At 44.6% G+C, this 27,605-nt stretch overlaps 1 protein-coding gene across 10 annotated transcripts; it reads left to right on the forward strand.

Annotated features, from left to right (window-relative positions):
• On the forward strand, nt 1-26,745 carry LOC143299375 (uncharacterized). 10 transcript variants are annotated; one of them, XM_076612530.1, is made up of 7 exons: nt 2,736-2,794; nt 16,881-17,979; nt 19,685-19,829; nt 21,390-24,749; nt 24,835-24,915; nt 24,959-25,517; nt 25,795-26,745. In XM_076612530.1, the coding sequence occupies exons 1-4, from the start codon at nt 2,751-2,753 to the stop codon at nt 21,533-21,535; spliced, it is 1,434 nt and encodes a 477-aa protein (XP_076468645.1). In that variant the 5' UTR covers nt 2,736-2,750; the 3' UTR covers nt 21,536-24,749; nt 24,835-24,915; nt 24,959-25,517; nt 25,795-26,745. The 10 variants fall into 10 exon arrangements, with proteins under 10 accessions (XP_076468652.1, XP_076468649.1, XP_076468645.1 ...); XM_076612529.1 differs by having other exon boundaries at nt 21,390-24,830; nt 24,873-25,517; XM_076612533.1 differs by lacking the exon at nt 2,736-2,794 and adding exons at nt 3,212-3,422; nt 8,329-8,601 and having other exon boundaries at nt 21,390-25,517.
• The last annotated feature ends 860 nt before the right edge of the window (nt 26,746-27,605 follow it).

Genomic DNA, 27,605 nt, shown 5'->3' on the forward strand with positions numbered 1-27,605 from the left:
TGTGCTGGCGTGTGCGTTGCCATTCCTTGGTCACGGGACCTCCTGCACGACTTCAGAAGAATGTGTGCATGCTGGCTCTCGCGCGTTGCACGTGCTGTGCTGTGCCGGTACTACATGTGGAAAGGACCCCCCTGTGACGTTCGTGCCGGAGGTAATTCTTTTTTTTCTTTTCTTTTGAATAATGGAAAAGAAAGTAGTTTTACACATGCATGTGAGCAATGATGTGAACATAAAATAATCATGTATGATTATTTCTTGATGACGCCCACAACTTTTTTTTTTACGAATGTGATTATGTGCATGGCCATTGTTAGCCTCGTCATTTAGGCATCCATACGCCGTTTGGTGGAAATTCAGTCATATTGTGTGACGCATTGTGAATATATATTGAATATATATTGGTTTCATGTTGTACCGAGTTACACGGTATGGCCCGTTGCATTCAAGAAAGCTTCCATCCCTCCCAAAACACACACACACACACACACACACACACACACACACACACACACACACACACACACACACACATAGGCGCGCACTGGACGGTAACTGAAAGTGGACCTCATGATTTCATGACCACTACAATTTTTTTTTCCACAAAACTTTTCTGAACGAGACTCGTGACATGTGTCGGCAATCATAAATATATTTGCATCTTATCACATTTTTTTTCCCGGGGTCAAAATAGACGTAGATAGTACGATTCTACTTGGTCACATTGTCACTGAATATTACCCTAGGCAGGGTGTAACGTCTTAGGGGGAGAGGATCGGAGGAAGGGGGACTTGGAGGGGGGGGTGGGGTGCGCCCTTTCGTTGTCTGCCAAGGTCGACACGACCTGAAAACCAGTGAGAGGGATGGAGTGAAGAAAGGAAGAGGTGGGGGAGCGACAGAGGGAGGAAGACAGTGGGTGGACATAAACAAGCCATTATTAGTCTGTAGTGTCTCTGACAGAGAGGTGGCAAGGGAAGCGGAAGGAGATGGGAAGGAAAGGGGAAAGAGAGGGTGGGGGTGGGAGAAAGGGAAGGGGAGAGGGAGGAAGGGACGTGACAGATGGGTAGATGGAAGCAGGAGAGAGAGAGAGCGGATGTAAGGAAAGGGGAGAAGGGCGGGGTGGGGGTGGGGGGGGGAGGTGAAGGGAACGGGAAGAGGGTGGAAAGATGCGCGAAGTGGGAGTGTTCTAGTTCAGAGTTAGTTACTTCTGTCGAACTGATCGGAACTGCAAAGGACAGGAAAGGTTTATGGATTTATTGAATGACTGATTGATTAATTAATCAGTTTGTGATTGGAGAGAGACTAGCAGAGGTAATTCGAGTGGATTCACACGAAACGCTTTGTGCTATTAGAGGAGCGTGTGTGTGTGTTTGTGTGTGTGTGTGCGTGCGCACGCGCGTGTGTGTGTGCGTGCGTGCGTGCGTGCTTGCGTGTGTGCCTGCCTGCCTGTGCGGGTATGTGTGTGTGCCTGAGAGAGCGGGAGAGAGAGAGAGAGAGAGAGAGAGAGAGAGAGAGAGAGCAAACAAACATCAGGGAATCAGAAGGGTAGGCACATTCGAAGTGACTCATTGTGGGTGCAGAATTCTTCAAGGAAGGTGGGAACTTACTCTTAGACTGGAAAGGTAAGCAGGAAATTGTACGTTGGCAACCGTCAATAATGTATGCATGCATGTGTACGTGCACGCGCGCGCGCGTTTGGTACCGTGCAGTCAGTCCATGTCAGTCCGTTTATCTGTGAACATTACTCTTTTTTTACATTTTCCCCCGTTTCTTCGTGGGATGGATGGGAATTTTCTTTTCGAAACACACACACACACACACACACACACACACACACACACACACACACACACACACACACACACACACACACACACACACACTGACACACACACACACTGACACACACACACACACACTGACACACACACACACTCACACTGACACACACACACACACACACACACACACACACACACACACACACACACACACACCCCTACACACACACACACACACACACCTACACACACACACACACAAACCTACACACACACACACCGGCGCGCGCGCACACACACACACACGCACACACACAGAGGTATTTTAGCTGCTGTCTTTTTTGCTTTAATATCTTAACATCTTTCCATATCAAGTAATAGGTTATATTTCAATGTGGAAAATACATTTTGTTTTTATTTGGATTAATGAGTCATACACCGACCACAGAATACCTCTAGTGATACAGTAAATGATGAGCGTGTGTTTGAAAAGTAATGGAAATGAAGAAAAGAGAAAAAAATAATTTAATGAGAACGAACCATTCAGTATGTACAGCTCTTTTCATTGCTTTGTATCCTACCTTTTTGTATATTTTTATTCTTTCATTGTTTCGGTCGGTCAGTCTTTTATTGAATTGTCCGTTTGTTCTCCCCGTTGGCACAGTATTCGGTCAGTCTGACTTGTCACCTTTGGCTGTGATTATTGGATTAAGCACACCATCTCCAAAGATTGCTCAAAACCTTAGAAGATGATAGGAGTATCGGTCTGCCAAATGTGAGCTCAGTCTCATATGTGTGGTTGTGCATCTGAATCGGTGAGAGATGGACGGACAAAGGGAATCCTCAGTGCAGTGAGACTGGTAGCGTTGACTGTCAGACAAGTTGGACAGCAGTCATCTGCTTTCCTGGGCTGAAACTTCCACGGGTGTGTAGTGTACAAGGGCCAGTCCGTAGCCCCAAGGAAATTGAAACATGCCTTATGGACGCTGCTTCGCCGGATATTCATCAGTTTTAACGTACGTGTTTGTTCATCGCATGTGTGCATTTATACAGACAAAAGGATTTGCGTCACAAGGAGATGTGCATATACATTGACCTAGGTGGTTGTGATATAGAAACAAAGAGCCTTATCTATCTAAGCGCCGCTGGAACTCGAACCATGACCTCACAGGCTGTAGGACAGATGTCCACTGCTATGGTCACCCGGCTGTGCCTCGTAAACGTAACTTTCGCACCTGCTTAACGCAAGTGTGTGTGGGAGGGTGGGGGGAAGGAGGGGGAAGGGGGTGGGGGCAGGGGAGTACTTCCCGGCTTGTATGCAAGTGAAGAAGTAAATGGTGTAGAAAGGAACAAGCCAGAAAGTGTGTCAGTCAGGATGTGTACCTATGTGTCTTTCATTCTCCACTGTGTGCAGGCGGGTGGGGGAGTGTTTGGCATCAATTCCCACAGTGCCTGTGTGTCTTATGCAGGAGGGAAGGTTTCCGTGTTGATCGTATTATAGTCGCTTCAGCACAGCAGCATACCTGTGGTATACATCGAGTTGTGGTCTGTGATAAGCTCGAGAGATCTGGAAAGGTTCTGTTGACTTGACTGTGAGAAATTGTGACTGTTCGTGTGGATACTTTTCGCTGTCGCCAGCTCACGGTCTGATTGGTCTTTGTCGTTTCTCAGTCTGCCTGCTTATCTGTCTTGTTTCCTATTTGTCTCTGACATACTCTTTTGTCTCAAGTGGCTTTTGATGTTAATCGACATGATAAAAATATATCGTGGAATTCAGACCTGGGTTTATATATGTCCAGAAAAGATAGAACTAAAACAGGTGGTTACGCCCGTCGTAACAACATGCAGCCAGTGCCTGTGGGTTCGAATCTCTCACGGACCGGAATCTTTACCCCCACCAGTCCCTCCATTAGACCTAATAGTGGTTTGAGTGCTCTGAGTAGTCTTTCCGATGACCCGATAGGCCGAGGTCTTCCTTGCAGCATGCACTCAGCGCACGTAAAAGAACCCGCTCTTCACAGAGTTAAAAGAAGTTAAAAGAGAAATCATGACAAAGAGTTGTAAAATTCACAAAGTGTACAAGCACCGAGGAATTTGGTTTCTATGGAATCATTTTTCAAAGATGGTTTTAAAAAATGCCAGGATATAAATAAACGAACCGCAGTTTTTGGAAATCATATGAATGAGAAAAAAACATGCGTTGAGACAATTGTGTAAAGCAGGAATTCAAAAGATTGCTCTGTATTACATTGGCTGTGAGATAACAGTGGGTCTGTTTCTGTGTGCAAAGGGACATTTGCTTGCGTTCAGTTTTGGAAATCCCCACTGAGCAAATACACAGTTCGCACGCGCTCGTCTGATTTACATATATTCTTCATTTCTATTTCTGTTTGTCCCTTGATAGTTTCTCTCTCAAACTGCTCTGCAGCCCTCAAATTGCAAAATGCACCGTTTTCTTTCTGTACGACGCCCAGTTACCGCCAACAAAAAACATATCACCCATCGCCTCCGACGTTCAGGGGTTGCAGTTACACCGCCACTCCCAGTATTCGTGTTTCATGACTGACGGGACACAGACACGGACATCGGGATGCAGTCAGTCAGTCATGGGGGCTTATAGTTCTATCACGCTCAGCGTATATGAGGACTAGCGTTAAAAGGAGAAAGTTTCAGGATCTGTCTTCAACTTATTATATATTATGTGATCCGTTTGGCTACACGTGTGTTCACCTGTGAGAGTGGAAACATCTTCATACGGATTCGAACCAGGAGCTTTTGCGGGTACTCGGTTATGGCACTTTGATAACAATATCAACAAAAAAACAGACCACATTGGCCAGTCATTTCATGTTTAATTAACCATGCTAGCTTCGTAGTTCTTGTCGTCTCGGCAGTTCTGTGTGTTTCGGGGGTGATTTGGCCATTGTGATGGCGTTTTACAGCAAACGTTTAATAGTGCTAGAGGTGATTTCACGTGTTGTATTGGCTCGATTGTGCAATGGCTTTCTTTGCCTTGATACCTTCATTGGTGTGCGTCATTTATGCATGAAAGTACTCCGGAAAATATGGAAACGGGTCCAGGCTTAGTGGGATAGGGAATGGCACAAAATTAGCCAATTGGTGTTCCCAATTAGCGGTTGGTGTTTCAAACAAGGGAGTATCTGTAATTTTGGTCCCAATTCTGACAGTCTTTTACTGGAGCTGTGGGACATCGTTAGTAGGTGGAGATGCATGGGGGTTCTTCCGCTATACCTGGTGTGCCCCACAAGGTGGTAGCAACTTCTTTTTAGTCTTTTTTCCAGGCGTGTCTTGACTCATTTTCTTTTTAGCTAATTTTCCTATGTTTCATCTTGAAACACTCACGTATTTTTCTATTCGCAGGACTTCATTGGGCGCTTCTGTGATTGTTATGGATGCCAATGACGTGTTGTTGCTTTTTTCGGGCTGGGAGAAAATGCAGTTGTTTTGCTTTAGAGATATCACTCGAGGCAGTTGTCAGATCTACCTCACAAGTGGGTTTGATTTTCAATCATGCACACATCGATATATTCAAGCGATCATCAAGCACCCACACCTCTCTGACATTGTAGAGATAACACGGTGTCAGTTCTACACTCGTTACTGATGATCATTTTGTATGCGTTTCAATACAACAAACCAAACCTTCGTTTATACACATAGTGACAACAGTTTAAGTAAGAATGGTCACGAAACTTATTTCTTGATATTTTAAGGACTTGTTACATAGCAAGAAAATAGTAGCGGTTGGGAGGAAAAAAAAAGAAAAAGAAAAAGAAAAAAAAAAAAGCTATGGCCTTGCCATCATAACTCAAGCTGCATGATTCCATATCGACAGACGACGATAATCAACAGCAATCTTCACCTTTGCGGAGCGCTGCAGCTGTATGCATTTGCTTTGGCGAGAGAATGCACGGGTGGTTTGCGCGGCAAATCACTTGCATGCTGTGCTGTTGCGACTCAAACAGCAAATGTTTTCTTTTTTGAAGAAGGCAAGAAGAGGGGGGAAATTAGGGGGTAGTTACGGAGGAAGATGAAAGGGTGGGTTGGGGTGCGAGGGGAGGGAAGGGGAAGGGGTGTTACACGAAAACAACCAGGCAGAATGCAACGCAGCGCTTTCCATTGCAAGCGGGTTGACTGCAGTCACATTCTTATTTCTTTTATCATGTCCTCCTCCCTTTGAGGTGTTTTTTTTCTCGTTTTTTTTTGTGCAACCCGATCGATTCAGGTTTGGGTTAACTGTGATTCATATCCGGTCCACAGATGACCGCTGGTGCTGTGCCGTGCCTGTTATGTTGGGCGTGTTTATCCACCTCTCTCTCTCTCTCTCTCTCTCTCTCTCTCTCTCTCTCTCTCTGTGTGTTTCTTAAACAAAAAAAATCTGTTATTCCACCTCTTTCCTTCCTCCCTTTTCTGGTCAGAGTATGTTCACATCATCTCTCGTAAGACGGAACAGACCACGACCACTCACCCTCCCCTCCCCTCTCATTCCCACACCTCAGCCACCACCACCACAGTTACCACCACCACAACCACAACCACCGTCATAGCCATGCTTCATCGTCATCATTTTTTAAATTTACATACTCGAAAAATATTTTTTCACGCCTACATTGAATCTTATATAAACTATGCCTCAACTGTCTGGGATTCAGCGAGTGATAACATCCTAAAACCACTCCTAAGTCTTCATAGGCGTGCTCTTAAATTAGTCATTCTAAAATCGTCCTCTTTATATATTTCTGATTATATAGAACTTGATATATTGCCATTGAAAATTAAACTTAAATATAATAAAGCCATATTTATGTTCAAAATATTATCAGGTTATGCCCCACCCTCTCTCAAAAGTAATTTTCCAGTAATTAGTCACCGTCACACACATAAAATAACCTTGCCTCGGCCAAGAATTGATCTCTATAAAACAAGTCTCACATACTCTGGTGGATATTTATGGAATTCTATTTCATCTACACTTAATATAAACTCCAGTCTCAGTGTCTTCAAAAGACTATATCATAAACATCTAATGTCAGAGCTAATTTCTATGAATCCTTGAAATTACTGAGACTGATAAACAAATGATGTATTCTCAATATCCTTGTCTATTGTCTATCTCCTTTCCTCCCTTCCTCTTTTCTTCCCTCCTCCCTCTCTTCCTCTCTCCTCCCTCTCTTCCTCTCTCTTTCTCTCTCTTTCTCTTTCTCTTTCTCTCTCTCTCTCAACAGTTTTCCTCTCCTTCCTTCCTCGTATCTCTTCCTCTCTTACCTTCTTCTTCCCTCTGTCCTTCACGCAAAAGCAATGTTATTTTGTGGGGAACTGTGTATTTTCTATGTCATTTATTGTTCTTGTTGTTGTTGCCATGCAAAGTGTTTTTTTTTTTTCCTTCTTTTTTCAGTCTTCTTGTATTTCCTAGATTAGTTTATACGTTTTCTTTACGAGGGTAGGATGAAAACAGGCCGATAAGTGCCTATTCCTTTTCCCTCAATAAAAAAGTTTCGATTTCGAAAGTTTCACTACCACCACCACCTTCTTCACCACCACCACAGTTACCACCACCACAACCACAACCACCGCCATAGCCATGCTTCATCGTCATCACTACCACCACCTCCGTCACCCCCACCACAGTTACCACCCCCACCACAGTTATCACCCCCACCACAGTTATCGCCCCCACCACAACCACCGCCATAGCCATGCTTCATCGTCATCACTACCACCACCACCTCCGTCACCACCACCACAGTTATCACCCCCACCACAACCACCGCCATAGCCATGCTTCATCGTCATCACTACCACCACCACCTCCTTCACCACCACCACAGTTGCCACCACCACAGTTATCACCCCCACCACAGTTATCACCCCCACCACAGTTATCACCCCCACCACAATTATCGCCCCCACCACAACCACCGCCATAGCCATGCTTCATCGTCATCACTACCACCACCACCTCCGTCACCACCACCACAGTTACCACCACCACAGTTATCACCCCCACCACAACCACCGCCATAGCCATGCTTCATCGTCATCACTACCACCACCACCTCCGTCACCACCACCACAGTTATCACCCCCACCACAACCACCGCCATAGCCATGCTTCATCGTCATCACTACCACCACCACCTCCGTCACCACCACCACAGTTACCACCACTACAACCACAACCACCGCCATAGCCATGCTTCATCGTCATCACTACCACCACCACCACCTCCGTCACCACCACCACAGTTACCACCACTACAACCACAACCACCGCCATAGCCATGCTTCATCGTCATCACTACCACCACCACCCTTCCCGGCTGCAGTACAGCAACGCCTATTGCAGCAACACACCATTACATCGTTTTGTTTTCCGGGCAGTCTGGCGCGCCGTCCGATCCACACACCCCAACACACACACACACGCGCGCGCGCGCGCTACCCTACCCCGTCTTCTCTCCCCCACTCCCCCAGGACCCCCTCCCCAGCACACACTGATCGGTGTCTATAACTAACACTATCGATCTAGCCGCTAATCATAGGGCCACCCCGACTGGTCATCCCGTCTAGCAGCCTGCCTGCCTGATTACCTGCCCGCCTGCCTGCCGCCCATGCCTGCCGCGCCTGCCAGCCTGTCAGAGAGCCTGATTGTTTGGATTTTGATGAGTTCTGTTAGGGCGCAGATCGGATTGCTCTCCAAACCGCAGTCGTGAACGAGAGACGCTGATGTGGTGGAGAGGAAATCCTTCTCTTAATATATTCTAGAATAATTGTGAAACGGGGAGTTCATATCAACTGAAAGGTAAGTGTTGTGTGCTTTCTTTCTTCTTCTTTTTTTTTTTTTTTAAGAAAAAATAAGTTAAAACCTATGATTTTATCTCCAACACTGAATGGCAGTTCTGAACTGGTAGTGAAATAAACGTATATTACAGCTGAAGTCTTGGAGAAGATAGTCTCGTAGTTCCATAGTTTCAAACAACTAAATGATTTTCAAACTGTTGAACAGTTATAAATAATTCAAATTATTAGTCTGTTTTCTGTCGTGTTTAAATAGTCGAACAGTTGTAAAAATTAAACGCGTATTGCAACGATTTCAATCGTCATGTAAGAATAGTCGAACCTCTGCGATAAGTGAGCGGTGTTGTTTTCAATCTTGTTGTAATATATGTACGGCATTAAATAAAAAAATCCTGCTACAACGCATCAATGAAGGAAGCTAAAGTTTTTAAAAACTTTTTTATTACAAAAAAAGGAATGTTTCCTCAAACCCACAAGTATGCGTCGCAGTTAAATTTCACACAAAATTGTCAGTGTTGTACTAAAATAGTGCTGTTCTATTTTCCAATTGCAAACGCAACTAAAATGGATACAAGTGAAAATTTAGAAAATTGTTCCCAAAACTTACCTTTTGATTTGTATATAGAGTAATATTCAATATTAGCTGAAATTCATATGAAATATTTGCCTTGGACTATCATCAGACCTCTCCAATTCGGATGTAGGGTACTTAAAAAAACATATCGAAACTCATTTGAACTATAAACACAAGCAAATAAAACTTCGACAAACTTCTTTCAACAACTAAAAAAATAACTGTGGTGAGAAGAATGTAGTTCGTGTGCAGTGAGACACGTCACAGAAAAACTTGCAGAGTTCCCATGCAGTGAATTGCTGTTGGTGCCAGAGGTTTGGTGCTGGGCTCTTGTCATTATGTGGGCCGGGGTGGTTGTGGCGGTGCTGCGTGTTGGAACTCTTTCGGGATATTTTAAGTATTGCTGTATAGACCTGTTCCATGAGACATTGATAATTTCCGATCGGATGACTCAGAATGTACTCTGTGTTTCTGGTGTTGAGAAATCAATGTTTACCGGCACTTTACCAGAGTTGTGTGCCAGTTTGGACCCTTTACTTGCACATGTCCTCAGAAAGCTCCATACTGACTGACTGTGACTTTTTGTCGTGCTGGGCTTGGGGAGCGAAAGATTTTACAGATTTTTTTTCTTAGGGCGAAGGAGAAATTGGGGCGGGGTGGAATATAGGCGCGCTTGCTTTTCATTTACATACATCCACGAAGTGCATCAAGCATCATCTGTCGATGTCGGAAAGTCATGATGCAGATTGTAAGTTTTAAACTTTCACAAGTGTGTGGTATGACGGCAAAGTAATGCATAATGAACTACTGATTCGTATGGGCAGCTTAACACACGGTTTCCATCAAGCAACATTCGGTTCAGCAAACATTCATGTCAGTGATGGTGAGCTCCGTTTTCCGTTTTGTTGTTATGCAGAAAATGCGAGCCATGAAGATTTTGATATCTTGTTCTTCATGTACTCCTTTTTCTTTCTCCTTTTCTCCGGTCATTTGTTCTATTTTTCAGTCTGACTTCCTGCCCCCAACCTTTCCCTGTCTTCTCGTTTATCTTGCTCCCCCACCTCCCACCCGTTCTCTCCTCCCCCCCCCCACCATGTTTTTCTCTGCCTGGCTGTTTCTGTCGACGTCTGTTTGCCAGCGTCTCGTCCACTGAGATATATATGTCTGTGGTCTCGTCTGATGGTGGTGGGGATAGTAGTGATAAAAGGAGAGATGACTGGGATAGTGGTGGGGAAAGTAGTGATATGGATTTCTTGGGTTGTAGCTTTCTTCTTTCTTTATATATTTTTTTATGTATACAAGCCCACGTATTGCGCGTCTGCCCTCCCTTCCTCGACCTGTCTGTCTCTATCCCTCGTCTGTCTGCTTCTCTGCCACCCTCTCTCTGTGTGCCTCTCTCTGTGCCTCATTCTCTGTGCCTCTGTCTTCCTGTGCCTCTCTCTCTCTCTCTGCCTCTCCCTCTCTGTGCCTCTCTCTCTGTGCCTCTCTCTCCCTATGCCTCTATCGGCTTCTCTCTCTCTCTCTCACACACACAGACATACACACACACAGACGCACACACACACACACACACACACACACACACACACAGACTGACAGACACGCACACAAAAACACACACGCACACACACATACACACTCTCTCTCACTCTCACTCTCACTCTCACACTCTATATGACCAGACAGCCCTCAGTGCTATGTCACAGCAACCGAACCGCCCATGGAAAGGAAAACAGAAGACGAGAAAGGTGGTGTTGCATGTCAGTAAGTGCATGGGTGGATTTGGCAACAGAAGGGACGCTGTTTTGTTCAGCTCTTCTCACGTGACAGCAATTTGGAAGAAAATCGGGGGGAAGGGAAAGGGGTTGGAGGTAGGGGTGGGTGGGTGAGGGGGGGGGAGTTGGGGAGGACTGAGAGGGGAGGTCACTGAGTGAAGGCGAGACCAGGTGGTTCGGGAGGGGGGGGGGGGGGGGTGTATGGGTGGGGAGATTAGACGAATGGCAGGGCAGGGGGAAATGAAGGGCTTTTGCAAACGGTCTTGACAACGTATGCGGTAAACTGGATGATTTGAGTTCAGAGAGTGGTCTGGAACTTTCTTCGGCGGGTTTTGTTGTGGAAAGTTTCCATTGGAACGATACCGTGAAACCGGAGAAGGCGGTTTGAAGAATGGGGGGGGTGGGGGGGGGGAGACTGAGGAGGAAAGAACGGTAGAGGTAGGGAGTAGGTGGGGGGTGGAGGGGGAGCGGACACATAAGAAACGGTTTGGAGTGGTGCACATATTGTCGTCAGCAAACAGGCTGAAGACACACTGACCACACACGCGCGCGCGCGCACACACACACACACACACACACACACACAGAGTCGCACACATTGACATATGCACTCACACTCCCTCTCTCACTCTCTCTCTCTCTCACACACACACACATACACATACACACACACACACACACACACACACACACACACACACACACACACACACACACACACACACACACACACACACACACACACACGCATTTGTACATTCAAATATTTACACACACACACTGACACACACACACACACACACACACACACACCGGAACACGCACGCACGCACGCGCACGAAACGCACGCACGTGCACGAACACGCACGCACGCACGCATACACACACGTGCTTGCGCGCAGACTATTCAAATAGAACATATGCAGATCAGATCTGCCTATTCGACCTTAGCTAAATAAGAAGTTAATGCCCAGAATCATAACTGTCTTTAGCTTTGAGGATACCAAGGCTGAATGTAAAAAACCTGTCAAACTCAATGTGTGTTACGTCGAAACTTGTGTTATTTTCAGGCGGAGAACTAAGTTGTTTTGCATAGCATTTGTATTTCCTTTAAAACAAGAATTATGCAGGGCCATATTAAATGAATTCATGCGCGCACTCACAAAACACAACACACGCGCACACGCACACAGAAAAAAGAGCGTGTGTGGGTGATATTGACATAATGATTTGGACCATACGGATGTGGTCGAAACCCAGGCTTTCGATCCAGATACAGCCACCCCTACCCACCGTCCTCGGTCCACTCAGCCCAATCTTCACCCGCCTTCCACCCACCCACCCATCTCTACTCAACCCTCCCTCTCTCTTCCGCCTCATTACCTTCCCGTCCAACACGTACTCCTCCCCATACATCACTCCCACCTCCACCCACTCAACCAGCATACACAAATGCACGTACTTACGGACGTCTGCGCACAGAATATCGATGCAGACCGACGATAGACCCCATTGTGGTCACTTCAGTGTTCGATCCAAACTCGGCATCAGAGAGAGAGAGAGAGAGAGAGAGAGCTCTGGGGAGGGGGGGGGGGGGGACTGCTCTCAGTGGGGAGCCACCAGGGTCCGTTAATGCTTCTGTGTGGTCAGCACTCCCCGCTGGTCTCATGTCACAGGGGGTACCTGACAACGTGTGTGTGTGTGTAGGTGGGGGAGGGGGGTGTATTCTCTCTCTCTCTCTCTCTCTCTCTCTCTCTCTCTCTCTCTCTCTCTCTCTCTCTGTGGGTGTGTGTCGGGGGAATGCAGTCTCTGAGTGTGTCTGGCCGGTCCACTTCAGCTGCCTTCTCTTCTCGCCCTCAAGCCCGGCGACAGTGTGTGTCGGGAGCATTATAAATACATTATACCGCATCGCTCCCCTTCTTCTCTTAACGCAGTGCATGAGGGCCTGTTCAAAACCTATCGATTTATGAACTTCCACTTTCAAGTCATCGGTGTTTGCTTTCGAAGTAGTGACAACTTCTTCTTTGAAGTTGTGGGTGCAGGCTTTCGAAGCAGCGACAAACAGCGTCAGTCTGTTGCCTGCGGTTGATGGTTAGTTGGATGGATGAATGAATGGGTAAAGTGTTAACTTTTTAACACATAAACGAACGAATGAATAATCAGAGTATGCCTTAAATGGGATACGTATGTACGTTAGTTTCAGTTTCTCAAGAAGGCGTCACTGCGTTCACACAAATCCATATACTCTACACATCTGCTAGCTGGATGCACGACAGCAGCATAATCCAGTGCTCTTGTCAGGCCTTGAGTGCATGCATATATATTTGTGTAGTTATTACTGTGGATTTCTTTTACATAGTTTTTCCAAGGACATCATTTTTGTTGCTGTGGGTTCTTCTTCAGTGCATGCTGCACGCGGGACCTCGGTTTATCATCTCCACCGAAAAATTAGACATTGTTTTTCAGTCAAGCTTGGGAGAATGGACGAGAGCGGGATTCGAACCCAGACCCCCAAGGACACTGGATTGGCAGATAAGCGTCTTAACCATTCTGCCACCTTGCATCTGATAAGGCCTGATTAAGCGCGTTGGGTTACGTTGCTGGTCAGGCATCTGCTTGGCAGATATGGATTTGTCCGAACGCAGTGACGCCTCCTTGAGCTACTGAAACTGATACTGAAACTGCACCTGATAAAAGATACACATGTACGTTTGTTTGCATCAGTGCAAGCAATTAATTCATACTATTATGTTTGTGAATGATTCCAAATGTTTGAATGTGTACGATCAATAGATATCTGCTTGTTAGAACATTTTTTGCCATCTGCCAATCCATATGCTCATTAAATATACTTTGTTTACTGAACGTACAAGCTGATTTTATTTGTTTATAAACATAAAAAACAAAAATAGGCTGAATCCGCATTTGCGCAAATGCGATGGAGCTGTGATTTAGTTGGTCTGAGTATTTCGAGTGGCCATAAGGAATCTAGTATGGCTGTATTTTTATGTATGTTTATGAAAAATTACAATTTTTTGTACATGAATGCGATGAGTCCATTATGATATCACTTAATGTGTGCCATTACACTGATTTAAACGAGTCCGAGACAGTTCTTTTCCGCTGTGCATTCACAGTCCATTATGATAATATCACTTAATGTGTACCAGTACACTGATTTAAACGAGTTCGAAACAGCTCTTTTCCGCTGTGCATTCACAGTCCATTATGATAATATCACTTAATGTGTACCAGTACACTGATTTAAACGAGTCCGAAACAGCTCTTTTCCGCTGTGCCTTCACCAGTACATCAGACCGTCTGTTCACCTGTTGGCTTGCCCTGTGTCTATCCCCTCCTCCCTCTGTGTACACGTGTAGGTGAGAGAGAGATTCAGATTCAGATGGTTTATTCATTTTAGGCCTAGGCCCCTCATGAAGGGGAAAGTGAACAGACAATAATCATATCATTTAAGACATACAGATCAAAACAATGCAGCTATGGATATATCAGGAACATTAAGAAGTAAGAATTTCCCTGTATCTAAATGCTTTGTAGAAAAAACAAATTTCGCACAACATCATGGTCAGTACAAGACAACAATAGGACCAATTTGAAGAGACAAGGTTGTCGATAGTATCTGGGTCGAATAAAAGTTTCTCTGATTTCTTTCAGTACTTCACAACAAAGAACAAAATGAACTTCATCTTCTTTTGAACGTTTACACATAGGACAAATCAAATCAGATTCTTTCACTTTTTTGTATCTATACCTATGTACAGCCAAATCAGAAACACCCAGTCTAAACCTTGTTGTGATATACTTTATATGTTTATCAAGATTCAGAAGCAAATATGGTTTCACATCATGCGAGACACAAAATGTTCTATATATCTCAAACCTTTCACTAGTCGAGATGTGCTGATGCGGAAAGGAGAGAGAGAGAGAGAGAGAGAGAGAGAGAGAGAGAGAGAGAGAGAGAGAGAGTTAGGAAAGGTGCTGTCAGGTGTTCAGTGGACATTCAAAGGAGCACTTTAATGAACGGGAGAAAAGATCAGCAGCCACACAGGAAGGTCAACCAGCGAACTGAAAAAACTTGAAATTATCTCGTCAGAACAAACTGGCGTATGAGTTCCCCACGTTTGTGGTCCCATTGGAATCTCTCTCTCTCTCTCTCTCTCTCTCTCTCTCTCTCTCTCTCTCTCTGTCCCTGTCTGTCTGTCTCTTTATGCCCCCACCCCTCCTCTCTATCTCCCCAACACATAGAAGGTGAGCGTTGACATAGATGCTTTCACACACACAATCAATTCGTGCACGTACAATTACACGCGCATGTGCTAGTGTGTACAATCATACCTACGGAACAAAAACACGCCCACACGCGAACGCGCACGCATACCTTACGTAACCTTATACCACAAGCATCTTAAAGCGTATTGGGGAAAGAGCGAATGCTGGAACAGTTGACTCAAGCGTTGTGGGTGCAGATTGTGGCTGTATTGTGATAACATCACGGCTGACAGACTTCGTTAATTGTTTGCTGCTAAGGTGTTTTCCTTTCTTTCTTTTACTGTTTTTGTTTTCACCTCTGACTTCTGTTGCTGGGGCTGACAGAATGAAAGAGGTGAAGGTTCGGGAGAGGGAGGTGGTGAGGAGAGGGAAGGGGGGGGGCGTGGGGGGGATGAGGGAGATGGGCAGAAAGTGAGGTACACACGTATGCACACAACCTGCACATAAATTTACACCCGCTTTTACATCCACAAACATGAACACCAAACTGCACCCCCTACTCTCTCTCTCTCACTCTAACATACACATACATACACACACACACTCTCTCTCTCATTTTCATACATAGCGCGTGCACGCTCGCACGCACGCGTGTGCACACATGGAGGGCGTGCGCACACACGCCACACTCACAGAGGGCGTAGGCACGCTCACACGACACAGAGCACAGCACACACACACGGATACGCTGTCTCTGACTCTGCTTCTCTTTATCTGTTTCTGTCTCAGCCTTTCGCTTTCACTCAATCTTCAAAGCACAGCACGAACTTATACTGTGAGTGAATGATTGTGCAATTTGTTTTGGCGCGTGCATCCCCCATCACGCCCCCACCCCCACCCCCCCACCCCCCGTCTCTTTCCCTGCACGTACATGTCGGTTCTTCAGTTTCACATAGATGGGCATCTTTTCCGACAGGCTGCACAAGTGCTGTCATAATTTGGCGCGGAGAGGTGATGGGGGGGATATTGGTGACAGAGGGGAGTGGTGTGGGTGGGTGTAGGTGAGTGTTTATCATGTTCTCGTCCGTCGCGCGTTTTTATGATTTTTTGTTTGTTTTGTTTTTATCATGAAGTGAGACTTTGTAAATAGATTGAAGAACAAACATACAGAAAGACATTATATAGACATACATAGACAGCAGATACAACACGACACCGCCCTGCACCACACACACACACACCACGCTTAACACGCAAACACACTCATAACTCACCCCCCCCCCCCCCACACACACACACAACCAACCAGGCTCACCAGACCACACCACACACACGCCCCCCACCGCCATACAACCCTCATACAGCCCCCCCCCTACATACATCACCCCCCCCACACACACACACACACACACACACACCATTCACAGACACAGCCCATACACAATCAGATCAGTCTAATACCATCATCTTAGATGAACAGACTATAAATAAATAAACGATCGAACACAATCAGACCACACAGCACATGCAAACACACATCACAGCATCCACACCACCCCTCCCCCTTTCACACAAGCACACACACACACACACACACACACACACACACACACACACACACACACACACACACACACACACACACACATACATGCCAAACCTGTAGGAACCATCATTAAAACCCCACACCATGTATACTTTCAGGAAGACAAGTGCCCAGACCAGCATGAAGTCCAACAGTGTCACCAGCCTCCTGACCACTGTCGCCCTCATGGCCCTCGCCCTGTGTTGTGCGGCCTACCCTTTCCCTAACTCCCTCCTCCACCTCGAGGACGAGTTGGATGCCCTCGTCCATCACCCCCCACCCCAGCACTCCCACCTGGAAGCTCCCCCTCCTCCAGAAGAGGCGCCACAAGACGTCAGCCAGAACGGAGAGTCTTCATTGGAGAAGAATCATCAGCTCCATAACGGTATACAGATCGAGGACACAGATGATGCCTCCCCAACTGGGAATGCCGTGGATGAATCGGCAGCAGATGACGAGATCCCTTTTAGGAACCACCTCGCTGGAGCCACGGAAGATGATGAGGACATGGATGAACTGCAGCGTGTGACATCTTTGGATGGAGACAGTGGTGTGGAGGTGCAGGAACGGACGTCTGTCTGGGATGACAGCGAGGACCTGCATGGACTGAACCCTCCAGCCCAACACGCACAAGAAAATAGCTTCCACGACTCGAACCGTCTCAGCGAAGATGAAGACGACGAGGCTTTAGATGCTCAGGATGAAGACAATGAAGACAGCCAAGAAGACGACCTGCGAAGGTTGCAGGCGGACAGCGAGGACGGTGAAGAAGAACAGCAAGCGCCGGATAGCCCGGAAGACCTATCCCTGCCTGACGCTGAAGAACAAGACGAAAACGACGCCGCGGCACAAGAGCTGGACTCCATGACCCAGCCTGACGATGACCTGTATGACGGTTACCATTCTGATGACAACAACCCTGACCTGGGGATGAAAAACGATAACGATGTGAAAAACGATGAATCTTATCCCGCAGACCCTTCTCATGGCATTGACACACCCAGTTTCTTGGAGAAGCAGGGATCTTTACATCCAGACTCTGTGTGGAAGCTGGAGGAGGAGAAGGAGGCGTCAAGGTTTGTGTATGACGACGTGATGGCTGCCGAGGGGGTGGACCTGGAGGAGGAGAAGAGGGCGGGGGAGGAGGCGGCGTTCCGACCTGTACGTGTGATAGAGCTGAATGAGACCCTGTACCTCAACTCCACGGATGAACACCTGGTGAGTGAGTGAGTGAATGAGAGAGAGAGAGAGAGAGAGTGTGTGTGTGTGTGTGTGTCCCAGTGTGCGTGCAAGCGAACATACTAAACCACCCCATGAAGAAGCCCACTGAATTACGCAGTAATTAGAAGATAAACAACCGGTCAAGACAGTGTGTATTCCACTTGATGGATGTGATAAAATTAGTATTAGCATTCTATATTAGCTGATAGATGAAGGTAAACGGTATTGGCAACAAATAGATACTGAGGACTGAGTGGTGATGACGTCGGAGGATGCAGAGTGGAGTCTCCCGTCGGACCGACGGATGAGTAGGCAGGCAGGCTTATCTGTCGGTGTGTGTCCTCATACTGGAGAAGAGGCCGATTCTGGATGCGCAGCACTTCCCCGCACAGGTGTTGCAAGGGAAAACGTCTCCAGAAGTTGAGCCCTGCTTCCTTCGCTCACACTTCTCCTTAATGGCCAGCGTTCTCTTGTTTTCAAACGTCTTTATGCCACTAGAGCACAGCATCCTCCATCAAGAGCGGTCAAGGGCATCAGTGTCCCAGGAAGCGAGAGTGGAGACAAAAATTAATTTTGAGAAAACTGTGTGCGAGTGTTGACTTGTACTGGCGGGTATATTTTGCCAGGCAAGTGTTGATGGAGACTAATCCTTTCAGAGGCTGTTCGTAATCTTGTTGGCAAAGGCTGAGAGAGAATCTCACTGGCAGTGGTTGATGACTAATCTGGATGGTAGTGACAGAATCTTGTTCATTAGCGTAGCAAACCGTCTGTATCTCCCAAACCTGCATGGTGAACTCCAGCATATGTCGCAAAAGAAAGTCGTATAGATTATTGCCCTGTGTAATTTCACTAGAATGTTGTCTTCACAGCAACATTGTGACCATCATCTTCCATGATAGAAAATAAAGAACAACTCTGATTTTGTGGTGACCTGTCTCCCTCTGCCCTCTATCCCAGTCCAACCTCCTCCCACCTAACCTCCATGAGGGTAGAATCTTTCTGACCAATGTTGATGGATCGAGACTGCTGTTGGAAAATGATATCACATGATATCATGAGAATATTGTTGGAGGATTTGTTGCAGAATGTGCCATTGGAGACTTAGTGAGAGCAGTGATACAGAAGTTATCTCTGACCGTTTCGCATGTGTGTGGTTTTCAAGAAAAGTTTTGGAAAATGATGTTGAATCGCAATGTTTTGCTGCAGAATGATGAAGGAAATAGTGCTAAATAAAAATAGCAGTAGAGAATAGTGTTGATAGCGTTGAAGGCGTTAGAGAATAGACTGAGCTGATTCTGATAGCATTAATTTTAGTGACAGCATAATAGAATTGTGTTGATGATAGCGTTGATAGCATTAGAGATATGCTGATGATAATGTTGAGTGCGTTACAGAAGTGATAGCAGCTATGGATACGATAAGTGTTAAGAAGTGTTACTGGTGATGTTGATAGCATTGGAGAAGTGTTGACGATAGTGTTGGTAGCGTTAGGAAAAAAAACAACAAAAAACGTCGAGTTCACTTTCGCGTCCTAAATTTAGCTCAGGAGTTCAGGATGCTGAGTGGGATTGACCCCGTCCCACTGTCGAATCCTGAAATCGGCTCCAGGAATTTAGGATGCTAAAGTGCGATGATAGCATTGATTGGGTCAGAGAAGTGTCGATGATAGCATTGATGTGCTCTTGTTTTTTTTCCTTGGCAGCCCAAGTTCCAACCCGTGCCCATGCCAGACAAGTTTGAAGACTATGACATCAACAATGATGGAGTGATCTCCCTTCCGGAGCTGCGGTACATCAGCCGAGCCACAGAGGGCGCCTGGCAGGCGTTTCAAGACGCCGACAGTGATGGTGTGTAGTACAGTAACAGTCTCATCATCCAGTTAAGCGTCATTCCAGTTTTAGTGATATTAGAATGGTGTGTGTTAATCTGTGTCAGTAGGGTTTAGTTGTAGTAGTGTTGTGTTGTGTAGTGTAGCTCTATTTTATTTTATTATTTTAGTATTAATATTCACGAAACCATACCAGTTCTAAACAGTTTATATTAAGTTTCGGGAAACTTAACATCTTTTAATTTTGAATCTGTACCCTCTCCTCTCCCCCAAAACTGATATTTTTAAAGTCTTTTTTGGAATAGTGTCGAAACACTTTTACATGTTTTGTGTTGAAAGTGCTGCCCAATGAAAGTAAATGAATTTGTGTTTGAGTACATTCATTACGATAAGAACTGTTACACAACATAGAGATAATAACACTTGTCAATTTGAGGAAATGGATTGGTACTGGGATACTCTGTCAAAGTTACTGATTTGATGGTTGAGAATGGAATTATCTGGTCTTCAGAGCAGTTTAATAGTAGGAAACTATCATACAAACTAATTTCCTGATGTATGACGGAAGGGATTATAATAGCAGTTAAAAAATAATGGGGAAGAAAACAAACTTTCAGATGGATATGATATTTGGATGTGGAAAACAGAGCAGGGCTTTGTATTCAATCAAATAATAAGACCATAAAATCTAATTTCATAAAATCACAAGCAACTCCCAAAAGCAGTGAAGAAATGGAATTTCTTCACCGCTGGATTCCAGTGGAAAACAGCTTCTTCATCAAACCATTCAAAACTCATTTCAGATGGTTTCAGAGTAGACTTACACACCATCATTCCAACCCCAGAATTTCCTCACGTGTTTTGATTTACTGATTGTCCATTGTGGAACTTTTTGCCAGCAAGCTATCACTTTTTGCAACAGTTCTGGGCTGAATTCTTGTCCATATTAATATGTAAATGTCCTCTGCATTGTTAACCTTGTGTTGGAAGCATATAGTGTTTGGATGTGCAGGTAATGTAAAAACAGATGCAAGTGCTGATTTGATTTTTTTGGTTTAATTCTTAAATTTTGTAATGTTTACTACATTATCAAGGCTGTAATCCTAGTTTGAACACTTTTATTGATATAGATTCAAAAAGGAAAAATCATTGGGTCCATGAGACACTGAACCAGTTTGTCCTGGCAGCCATTTATATACTTCTGCCATTCTGGTTATTTAAAACTCAAACAAATCAACACTGATGTGGATAATGTAATTGTTTAAAAACATGATTGAGTAAACATTGAAACAAGCTTATTACCAGTATAAATGTTAAATTTATCTATGCATATGTATGCATATTGTGCTCACATGGTATTATGTATATAGAACTATTTACATGTAAACAGATTGTATCGCCCAACCTTATTAATTTCTCATGTGTATTGTTACTTTTGTGTATTCTAAGAATTGAGAGAAGAAAAACAAAAACAAAAAAACCCCAAAAGCGCCCTGTGTGAATTTCCTCAAAGTATTATTTGCGCCCCAGATGATTTGGAAGCACTCAGGTTTCAGTGAGGACAATGATGTGTCACCAGGTGACGGCTGGGTGAACAGAGAGGAGTTCCAGAGGGCAGGATGGGGGGTGCCGGTGAACTCTGCCCCTCCCTCACCCCCACCCGATGTGTTTGACATGGAAGATGCTCCCCCTTCCCTGACGAAGCAGAGGTTGGGGGCCCAGTGAGATCTGCTGCCTGACAACCCCAGTCCTCAAGTCTGTATTGCTTGGTGGGTGGGTCAGCCCCTTTCTTTTGTAAATTTGTACCCCTTTCTGATGATGTTTCATACCTTCTCCAAGACATTGTTTATATTATGCACTGGTATGTTTAAAGGGGACAGGTTTTTTTTGATATGTAAACAAAATTGAGAAAAAACAATAGAGTTAAATTGCGATAGGAGTGAAGGGGGGGGGGGGGGGGGGGTGGGAATAGGGAGAGAGAAAGCAGCAACAAATGTGTCAAGCACAGTGAATGAAAGTCAGAATAATTGGAAAAATAAGTAAAAAGTTAAACAGTTCATAGATGGCATTCGGAGCAGAATTTCAGGTTTAAAAAACATTGCATACTAGTAGTTCACTACAAGATGGTGAATTTTTCGTTTCTCCCCACTGGTAGGTCTTAGGTCATTTTTAGCTTTATCTCCCTCTTTGTGAACAGCTGTTAATACTGGTTTTGGGTAAGTCTTCTGTGTATGGGTTCCGGCTGGAAAATAAGCATAAATTTTGCTTTTGGTTAAATTTCATCAATGATGCGGTTGATAGTGCCTAATACATTTTGTGCTCTAGTATGGTGACTTGTTGGTTAATTCGTTAATCCGGGTTTGTTGATGATGATTCTGGTTTATTACCAGTTTAACCAAAAATAAATTTTTTGTCAGACATTCTGAGTGGATGTTGAGTAACTGGAGAAGTTAAGGCCCTTAGTTAATTGATCAGCACTTAAAATAAAAAAGAAGTTTTATTCATCTGATGGTTTTTTGATAGACTGATTGAGGAAGATGACTGGTGATGGAGTTTGTATCATGAGGAACTGAATCTGTCTGCAATTGCTGATAAATTGTACATTTCTGATACTTTTGTATTGAGAAAGCAGATGTGTTAAACTGATTTCAGTTAAAAACAACAACCCCCCCCCCCCCCCCAAAACAAAACAACAACAAAAAAACACTTAATGGCTTATATTATTCTGATGAGGGTAGGCATCCAGATATCTGAATAGAGAGAAATTCTGTTTCAATTCATCTTGTCACTGATGATTTCATTTTAAAGCCACGGAAATTTCTTCAGAAAAATGTCCCAGACGTAGCAACACATGGCACAGCCATTCACTCCCAAATTAAGTTGTCTGTTCATATGACATAGGACTGTTTTGTTAACCAAAACATTTTGACTGCCAATGAGTGAACATTCTTATTAGCTTGGATATGCCTCATAAGAAAGTATGTGATTTTTGTGGAGCAGAGGCTTTGTGGAAATGTACCCGATTAGGAAGTGGGGAACCATGGGTTTGAGTCCCATAATATGGGTCAGGAGTTTCACTCCTTTACTAGACCTGAATGGTCTGAGTGTTAGTCATTCATAAACCAAGGTCCTGTGTGCAATATGCACATATTTCATGTAAAATAAACCATGGGAACAGAAGACTTTTCCAGGTAAAGTTCAGTAGAAAAATCCACTGAATAGTTTGATATTAAAACAAATACATAGAAAAAAAAAAACTACCACTATATGGGTAGCGCTACACTGCGCCACACTCAGTGGGAAGAGCAGCCAAAACTTCATACAGATAATTCTGTTAGGACAGAAGGTAATACAAAAATAATTATAAAAAAGGGTCAGATCTGTGGTAGGGAAATGGAAAAAAAAATGATTGTCTGGAGAGCTCAGGTGGTGGTTTTGTCATTCTGCACCACCTGGACTAACCTGTTTGTAAGTGGTGGTTAGTGACCGCATGTTAATGCCTCATGCCTTCAAGGTTTAGTTGCTTGTGGGTGTCATCTGTTATTTCCAGATTGTTGTCTGGTCAAGGCTGAGAGTCAATTTTTTTTAATCACTGTGGACAGTATTAACTGACCCTGGTTCTGGTATGGTTTGTTGAGTTTTGAGTTACTGTGTCGGATTTAGGCTTGGGTTTCAACAGGAGGGAAAATCTCTGAAGTGCCACTATGGTGCATGTGAGGTTGATATTTTAAAAATCTCAATATGTTGAATTTTAAACCGGTGTTTGTTCCAAAGATTTAACTTGTTGGTGTTAGATTTGTTTGTTAAGTATTTGATAAAATCAAAATATTTTTTTTTTATTATGAAATGGTGTTTGTTCCAAAGATTTTTGAAATTTTTGTTAGTGTAAGATTTGTTTGACCGACATAGGCATTTGATTGATATTGTCGCACTGATTTGATTAGACTTGCTAAGGATTTTTTAAATTATTAGTCACCCATTCATTTAGTTTTTATTGAAGTGCTGCCTTTGCTGTTTATCAACAGTTTGGGATGGAGTAGGGGTATAACGAACATTATTCTGGTCCAGTTTAGAGGTAACATTACCCATCAGAAGGAAACCAAAATGATCAGGAAGAAAGGTAGTTTTGTTTTAAAAGGAAACTGTGATAACCCTTTACCCCCATCTCCCGTCCATTTAGATAAAAAAAAATTGTTCGTCCTATCAGTTGATTAAATTTCTCAAACTTTGTCTGGATATGGCCTGTTGAAAGAATACCTGAACTACATTCGAGTGCATATGTTAGGTACTTCAAAAGTGGTTGATATATACATTACATGTTTCATGATCACCAGTGCAGATATTTTTGCTTCAGTTTTCCAAAGTCTCTGAATGTAGTTATTCTTCTCCTGATATTAAAAGGTACTTTGTTAGAATAATAAGAAAATCTGTGGCCTACACATTTTTTCTGTTGAATTGTTTTTAGAGGGTGGTGTGGTAGTGAATGGGGTGGATTGATATGTCAAAGTGAGAGAAAAAAAACATTTTCACATTCAGATATCTTTATTATCCCAAATTTGAACATTGTCTAAAGTGTTTGAGATATTTTGTTTATTGCAGCTCATTACATGATACTGAAATGAAGTAAACACGTTTTATGACAGGTCTAATTTTCTAGCATGCACATGAAACAGATATGGACAGACAAGGGAAGATATAGAATTAAACAAGATGGTTTTGATAACCAGAGGAGTAGAGAGATGGATTGGCAGGGTGTGACAGTGTGGGCTGTGGCACAGTATTAAAGAAGGAAAGTGGGGCGAAGCAAGGTGGTGGTAGATACAGGTAGGTAGGGGGATGTGGGTTGTAGAGACAGGTATGTAGGATGGGTGGGGAGAGGGAAGAGTGTAGACATATGTAGAGACAGGTAAAAACGGGTTGAGTGGGATGAGAAAGGGGGGTTGGTAGAGTTCCATGGGGAAGGGGTGGTTGAGACAGGTAGGTTGGTAGAGTTCCATGGGGGAAGGGGTGGTAGAGACAGGTAGGTTGGTAGAGTTCCATGGGGAAGGGGTGGTTGAGACAGGTAGGTTGGTAGAGTTCCATGGGGCAAGGGGTGGTTGAGACAGGTAGGTTGGTAGAGTTCCATGGGGCAAGGGGTGGTAGAGACAGGTAGGTTGGTAGAGTTCCATGGGGCAAGGGGTGGTTGAGACAGGTAGGTTGGTAGAGTTCCATGGGGCAAGGGGTGGTAGAGACAGGTAGGTTGGTAGAGTTCCATGGGGCAAGGGGTGGTTGAGACAGGTAGGTTGGTAGAGTTCCATGGGGGAAGGGGTGGTAGAGACAGGTAGGTTGGTAGAGTTCCATGGGGCAAGGGGTGGTTGAGACAGGTAGGTTGGTAGAGTTCCATGGGGGAAGGGGTGGTAGAGACAGGTAGGTTGGTAGAGTTCCATGGGGCAAGGGGTGGTAGAGACAGGTAGGTTGGTAGAGTTCCATGGGGCAAGGGGTGGTTGAGACAGGTAGGTTGGTAGAGTTCCATGGGGGAAGGGGTGGTAGAGACAGGTAGGTTGGTAGAGTTCCATGGGGGAAGGGGTGGTAGAGACAGGTAGGTTGGTAGAGTTCCATGGGGCAAGGGGTGGTTGAGACAGGTAGGTTGGTAGAGTTCCATGGGGGAAGGGGTGGTAGAGACAGGTAGGTTGGTAGAGTTCCATGGGGCAAGGGGTGGTAGAGACAGGTAGGTTGGTAGAGTTCCATGGGGGAAGGGGTGGTAGAGACAGGTAGGTTGGTAGAGTTCCATGGGGAAGGGGTGGTAGAGACAGGTAGGTTGGTAGAGTTCCATGGGGAAGGGGTGGTTGAGACAGGTAGGTTGGTAGAGTTCCATGGGGAAGGGGTGGTTGAGACAGGTAGGTTGGTAGAGTTCCATGGGGAAGGGGTGGTAGAGTTCCATGGGGAAGGGGTGGTAGAGACAGGTAGGTTGGTAGAGTTCCATGGGGAAGGGGTGGTTGAGACAGGTAGGTTGGTAAGAGTTCCATGGGGAAGGGGTGGTTGAGACAGGTAGGTTGGTAGAGTTCCATGGGGAAGGGGTGGTTGAGACAGGTAGGTTGGTAGAGTTCCATGGGGAAGGGGTGGTTGAGACAGGTAGGTTGGTAGAGTTCCATGGGGCAAGGGGTGGTAGAGACAGGTAGGTTGGTAGAGTTCCATGGGGCAAGGGGTGGTTGAGACAGCCAGGTTGATGGGTTGGGGAAGTAGATATATGTAGGATGTTTTTTTTTTTTGTTGTAGACTGGTGTATACTTGCTACATTTTTACTTTAAAAAAATCCCTGCATTTGTTGTTAAATGAGGATTCTAATGGTAAGGAAAAATGTTGCAATATGTGGTTTCTAAACATTTTGGAAGTGAAAGAAGTTTGTTCAGAAATCTAGGTCAGGCTCATGAACATGGAAACAAGGGAGGTAACTCTGGATGCAAATTTTCAGTAGTTGTCTTGGGTTTGATCAAATTCAGTGTATAACAAACTGCTTCAGCAGTGGTGGAGATTTGGGAATTTTTAACATTTATAAAATAAAGTGCATCAGGAACAAATACTGCACAATGTAAAAGTTGTCTCAACCAAAAAAAAAAAAAAAAATTGCTGTGAAAATCTGGAAATGCTGTTGATTGGTTGCCAGTACAGTCATTTGTAAAATAAACTTTCATTGGGTTACTATGGTAAATTTTCATTGGTTGATGGGTTGTGTTCAGTTTGATCAAAATTCAAGCATATGAGGAAGCACACCTGGAGGGGTGGAGGTTTGGAGTTTGTGGATGGTGCACAGAATTTTCCTTTTTGACTTATTTTGTGCATTGTCAGTGAGCTTTTTGTTAGGTCCCATTACTTGTAGTGATGTTTAAAATGCAGTTTTGTGATTTGAGTGTCGAGGAGAAAAAGCAATTGGGAAATTAAACATAACACTGAATGTGGTTTTGGTGTTACGATTTTTGTGGGTCGTTCCTCCCCACCCCCCCCCCTTTTTTTTTTTTTTCAACATTCAGTAAATCACACTACATACAAAAGCAAAGAAACCATGTTTTCCAAACTTTATTCAATTATTTGAAACATATGAACAAATAAATCATTTTGATTTTCAAAAAAAAAAGGGGGGAGGAAGGCATGCCTATATAATATACTAAGTCCAAACCAAAAAATAAGCCGTGCCTCCCCCTAGTAAATGTCAATTTTATACCTACCTGTTCAGACACTGAAGCATTCATCCCTCCCCCCAAAAATAGTTCAAAGCCGGGTTCAGGTATGGGTGCTAGTAATCTCCAGGTACAGGAGCTAGAAATGTTCAAATGAACATCATTGAAAGGACAATCCAGTGATCCCCCCCCCCCCCAATAAAATCACTTGCCAGACACAGAACATGAAGGACTAGCACCCATACCACCACGGAAAACTAAGGGAAGACAGGAAAAATGCGAGCAGAAAGTGCACCAGTTGAAAATGTGCATGCGTGTTTGGATAAAGATTGAAAAAAAAAAAAAGTTGCCACTCCAATTTTCTGACAGACACGCACAGCTTTCAAGCTGGCAAACGTTCCACATGCACCTTCCCCCCCCCCCCCACATTGACATAACAAACGGGCGGGGTAGGGGAATGGGGAACTACCAATATCAGGTGGCGCTGCTGATGCTGTCAGTTGCAGTGGTCAGTGCCGCCTGTTATGACCCAACATCCGGGACACCCAACTCCTGAGCCACCTTTTACTGGAGACAATGGCTTGATCATTGAGCGTGACTGTCACCCCAGAGTGGGGACCATCAACGACAGTTCTGGGAGT

This window comes from Babylonia areolata, chromosome 25, assembly GCF_041734735.1.
Source record: "Babylonia areolata isolate BAREFJ2019XMU chromosome 25, ASM4173473v1, whole genome shotgun sequence".
NCBI lineage: Eukaryota > Metazoa > Mollusca > Gastropoda > Neogastropoda > Buccinidae > Babylonia > Babylonia areolata.

Coding starts and splice junctions, on each gene's coding strand:
- LOC143299375 (XM_076612528.1), top strand. CDS start 2,751: ATGCCTTATGGACGCTGCTTCGCCGGATATTCATCAGTTTTAAC. Junction 2,795..16,880: donor GGATATTCATCAGTTTTAAC/GTACGTGTTTGT, acceptor GTATACTTTCAG/GAAGACAAGTGCCCAGACCA. Junction 19,830..21,389: donor TCAAGACGCCGACAGTGATG/GTGTGTAGTACA, acceptor ATGTGTCACCAG/GTGACGGCTGGGTGAACAGA.